Source organism: the organism of the source record quoted next, unplaced genomic scaffold, assembly GCF_019419815.1.
Source record: "Pyrus x bretschneideri cultivar Hongxiangsu unplaced genomic scaffold, Pyrus_bretschneideri_v1 Contig204, whole genome shotgun sequence".
NCBI classification, from domain to species: Eukaryota; Viridiplantae; Streptophyta; class Magnoliopsida; order Rosales; family Rosaceae; genus Pyrus; species Pyrus x bretschneideri.
Genome location: NW_025999507.1, coordinates 113,831 through 119,130, shown reverse-complemented (window position 1 = coordinate 119,130; position 5,300 = coordinate 113,831). Strand labels below are relative to the sequence as shown.

The following is a 5,300-nucleotide window of genomic DNA, read 5'->3' as shown; positions in this document are numbered from 1 at the left end:
TTTAGTTGGTTAACGAATACTAACCAGACATATCGCATCTACACATTTTTTGTTGTGTGGTCTATGTGCTGATTTCAAAGTCTTTATGTACAAAAAAATAGGGCCTCAGCGAAGGATGGGAATCTATGTCGAATATGATTCGCCTTCAATTATTCATTACTTAGAACCTTTGATAGGCGATCTTTTTATTGCTGGTTTCATAGATTGTCACTTCTATAAGACAGTCTTCCTGTTGTTAAGAGGAGATAAGAAAGTCACCGCTTCTGAAGAACAACATAAATTATCATGGACGACTCCCACTTTGTCTCATTTAGATACCCACACTACTCTATTTGAAACTGAAGTGCAGTGCATGTTAGATCTTCAGAGCATGCCAAATACTTTCACAGATCTAGCGCGAGTGACAAGATCACATATTCCAGTAGCAAATATGCTTGCAAAGATGGATGTACCAAATGTACTACGGACTTCCCTGCTGGAGGCTAGGGACGCCACTTTGGCCGATCAACATACATTAGCAGCAAGCCAATCCTCTTCCCCTACACAAAAGCATGGTAGACCACCTGGTTCAATGGATTCACACCCCCAGAAGAGGAAACCCACATCATAGGCTTTTGAGCCTACCGTGAATTTAACTGTTGCCTACTCATTCTATCCAACTCATGAAGAAATTCTGGATTACAGAAGCATCCTTGAAGAGACGAATCCGCCTCCCAGGAATGAGAGATTTCGGTCCATTATGCTAGCTTGGATGATGTTTGGTATATAAATGAGATGACCATCGACGATGCATTAGCATATGTGGTAGCTAATGAGATCATGCTGAGGGATGACATTGAACTCCGTTCCATTGATGATTGTCAACGTAAAACTGATTGGTTAAACTAGAAAGAAGCAATCCAATTGGAACTTGATTCGCTTGTGAAACATAAGGTGTTTAGACCCGTAGCTCCTACTTCTCCACATGTGAAGCCCGTTGGATACAAGTGGGTTTTCGTTCATAAGTGTAATGAGAAGAACAAAATTGTGTGTTTCAAAGCTCATCTTGGAGCACAAGGCTTTTCACAACGCCCCGGGATTGACTATGACAAAACTTATTCACCCATTATCGATGTGATATCTTTTCACTACCTTATCAGTTTGGTAGTTTCAGAAAAGCTGAGTATGCAGCTGATGCATGTAGTAACTGCGTATCTCTATGGGGATCATGATACGAAAATTTATATGAAAGTTCCCGAATGACTTACATTAACTAGTTCAATATTTCCAAACCCCAGAACATGCTCTCAATTCGACTGAGGCGTTCACTTTACGGTTTGAAGCAATCCATAACAATGTGGTATAGCCATCTGAGTGAGTATTTGACTAGTCAGGGATATGTGAACAACAAACTATGCCCTTGCGTATTAATTAAAAAGTCACATTCCGGTCTTGCGATTGTTGCAGTTTATGTTGACAACATGAACCTCATCAGAACTCTTGAAGAGCTCGAGAGAACTGCCACGGACCTGAAGTTGGAATTTGAGATGAAAAATTTGAGAAAGACTTGAAACTTTCTCGGTCTCGAGATAGAGCACCGTTTGGATGAAATCTTATTACATCAATCGAACTACACCCAGAAGGTGTTATGCCGCTTGAATGAGGATAAAGTGAAGTCTTCGAGTACTCCTATGGTCGTACAATTGCTAGATGTAAAACAACCTTCCATTTTAAGGAGGATAATGGAGAGATTTTGGAGACCGAAGTTCCTTATCTAAGTGCGATAGGCGCTTTACTGTACTTAGCTCAATGAACTAGACCCGACATCTCCTTCGCTGTTACTCTTTTGGCAAGATACAGTAATGCACCAACATGTAGACACTGGACTGGTGTTAAAGACATCTTCCGTTACCTTAAGGGTACTATGGATCTGGGCTTGTTCTATCCCTACGGTTCCTCAAGTGATGCCGCACCCCATTATCTCGAGTTGATTCTCACCTTCTTCGCTATGCCGACGCATGATACTTATCTGATCCACACAAGGCTTTCTCTAAAATAGGTTATGTCTTTAATGTTAGAGACACCGCAGTACCTTGGAGGTCAACTAAATAGACCTTAGTTGCCACTTTGTCTAACCATGCTGAAATTCTCACCTTACAACAAGCTACTCGGGAATGCTTTTGGCTGAGAGCAGTTGTGGGCCATATTCGAAGTTCCTGCAATCTTTACCATGTCGTTGACATCCCGATGATGATCTATAAAGATAACGCATGATGTATCGAACATCTCAAGAACAATTACATCAAAGGAGACAACACCAAGCACATTGCACCAAAGTTCTTATTCTCAAATCAACAGCGTGATCATCCGAAGATTGAAGTCACACACATCCATTTAGAAGACAATTTGGCCGACCTCTTCACCAAATCACTACCGAAGGCGACGTTTTAGAAGCTTGTTCAAGGAATAGTTATGCGTAAACTTTCTCAATTGTAACATTGTTAGTTCTCTTTGGAATTATGTCGAACTTAGGGGACTATCCTGAAGTATATTTGCTAAAGCTTAATGTAGTCTTTTTCCAAAGAATAGGAGCATTTTTCCCATTGGGGTTATGCTACCTAATGAGGTTTCGACGAGGCACCCACCTTGGGTTGATCATATCCCTGATGATGTATAGTAGATGTTTCATTTGACTTTGCATTACTCATGCCTTTTTCCTAAGACTATGGGTTTTATCCCTACTTAGGTTTTACCATAGCCATTGGTTTTTTTGTGAAACTTAGTTCCATATGCAAGTTCCTACTTTACTTTGAAACTAACGTGTTCCCATAATCAGTGCTGACGAGTCGACTTCCTCAACTCTAGGGGGAGTGTTACAAACATTGTATTTAAGTGTGATTGTGTAAATCATAGAGTAGATTTGATGCTAATTATTCATCTGCAATAAGACCTGTTTTCCTTTGAGGAGAAGGATTCTTCCCTCCCTTATTACTATAACACATCCTCTACACAACCCTACAAACACATATCTCTCTACTCTCTCTGCCATGCCCCCTCCTCCCCTGTCAGATTAAAATAAGCCACAACAGTTCTAGAATTGTAAATTGGGATGTAAATGTGATTTTCGTATCTCAAATTAGCATCTCTCCAATGTAAATGCTCTTGTGTCTCCTATTAGAGATGCTATTAGAAAATTATCTGAACTTAAAATTGCCTTCGAAAGGTTCTTGATCGAGTTAGTTATTAATGATGTATGACCACTTTGTTTGATTTGGAAAGAAAAAGATATGGGCAACTTTACGGAAACTATGGACACATTTACGGAAATTTTATATTTTCATATTCACGAAGTTTTCTTAGGCCTGTCATATTGTTTGGTTTAAGATGCATGAAAATAGATTAAACACCTAAGTTGATGCACGATATCACCCTACACCCCATCGGATATTGCAAGAAACATAACTTTTATTGAACACACTGATGCACAGAGGACATAACCACAGCTCATGCGAACTATGTTTATTTGTTTAATACACGTGATTCAGTGAAACTAAAATACTTTAAAAAACAGAGGAAAAAAAAACACGAAAAACTTGTGATGAAATTAATGCCACTTTCGTAGGGAACTAGATTACATTTAAGCACATGCAACAAGCCTTTTAAATCCATAGGAGACCTGTATGGGACGAATGAAGTCTCGTGAGGGTTTCCAGAGACGTTACCCATAAACATCACGTGGTAATTTGATCAACGATGCCCGACGGCTGTAAGGAGATCCTCTACTCCATTGCCGTCAGTGTTGGCATTCAATGCACATAGGACACCGTCTAAACCTTGCACATAGGTTGGCCTTATATACAGCTTGCTCTGCACATGGCGAAATCGGAAGACCACTTGTGTGGGGGCATTTGGTCCGATGTTCTCAGACTCGAACAAAGTGCAATTTTCATCGGTCGTGTTTTCGTTTGGTCCACTTTGATCAGGAGCCCTTACCAAGTATTTGCCGGTTGCATTGTGCTTGATATGCACGTATCCGGGTGTTTGTGCATTCTCCGTTGTGAACAATGGAGTCTGATCCTGTCCAGTGAATTGGAGAATCCCGGCAGCTCCGTAGCATAAGTAACGGTGGTTGCTGTTAGATTTCAATGCAAAAGGGTTTGGTAGGATTGCTACCATGTTAAATGGGATGATCACGCTCACTTCTCTCCTTTTATTTTTTTTTTGTCTTTTTCTCGTGTGATTTACTTGCTCCATAGGTTCTAACTTGCTACCCTATTTATAATAAGGATAAGCCTAGATCATCTTTCTCTATTTACATTATGTGTTCACAACTAATGGTTTCGTAAATAAGGTGTTTCTATTTTTTTATTTTTTTGGATCACGGAAGCGTAGTTACTTTTCTTAGGTCTTTAACTAATATTTCTCACTGTTTTTTCTTTCAGCATACTAATACAATTCTCAGTAGGTCTAAGTCCTTAATTAATACGGAAGAGTCCTATTGTTGTTAAAGATAACCGATTCAAAAATTAATTTTTGTGATTGCATCTGTACTTGGTAATAGGTTTTAGTGGCGATTGGTTTCCCTTTCTTAGAATAATTTATGTCCAAGTCAAAGTGGAAGAACCACATCAAATTAGGAAACAACTCTCACCTCGCCTAAGCAGCTAGATATTTCTGCACCTACTCCATTTTCAGCGCGCAGCCCAGCAAGTGTGGGGGATTTGTGGACCAAAAAATAATCTCAAAAATCCTGGATGCAACAAATGAACTTTTTCTTAAGAAATATAAGATTGCCCTCATTAAATGGCCAATCATACTCCCACGCGCAGCTCAGCATCCCTGGAAGTTCAAGCAACGAACTAAGTCTATTGAAAGCTCCCTGCTCTTGGCATTGAAAAATCAAAGGCATTAAAGACATGATTAAATAATAAATCTTATCTTTAATACCATCCCAATTGAAGACAACCATATCAAGTAAGGAATCGCTACCACAATCAATTAGGGACATTCTTACCATTATCTCAAGATATTATCTCCTAATTAATTTCTTGGGAGTACTATTTGCTTGCGCATCCTACAAATGACATATTTTGGCAAGTATAATGGCATCATGTGTAGGGTAAAACCCTAAGCTCATGCCCGGCCACCTCCTATAAATACCTCCATCTCTTCAAAATTTGGTAAACTTTTGCGATGCTACCACTCCTTGTATTACGTCAGATTAATTGAAGTAGGAATTGAGTTTTCATATGTACCTAAATCCATTGTTTCGAAATTTGCTTATTTTTTATTTAAAGATTTCATGTATAGGACATTATGTG

The 5,300-nt window shown here is 39.2% G+C and overlaps 1 protein-coding gene across 1 annotated transcript; it reads right to left on the bottom strand.

The window, feature by feature from the left end:
• Positions 1 to 3,726: 3,726 nt before the first annotated feature.
• LOC103934726 lies at positions 3,727 to 4,155 on the bottom strand. Its single transcript, XM_009344474.1, has one exon. The coding sequence runs from the start codon at positions 4,153 to 4,155 to the stop codon at positions 3,727 to 3,729; it is 429 nt and encodes a 142-aa protein (XP_009342749.1).
• Between the last annotated feature and the right edge of the window lie 1,145 nt (positions 4,156 to 5,300).

Coding starts and splice junctions, on each gene's coding strand:
- LOC103934726 (XM_009344474.1), bottom strand. CDS start 4,155: ATGGTAGCAATCCTACCAAACCCTTTTGCATTGAAATCTAACAGCAAC.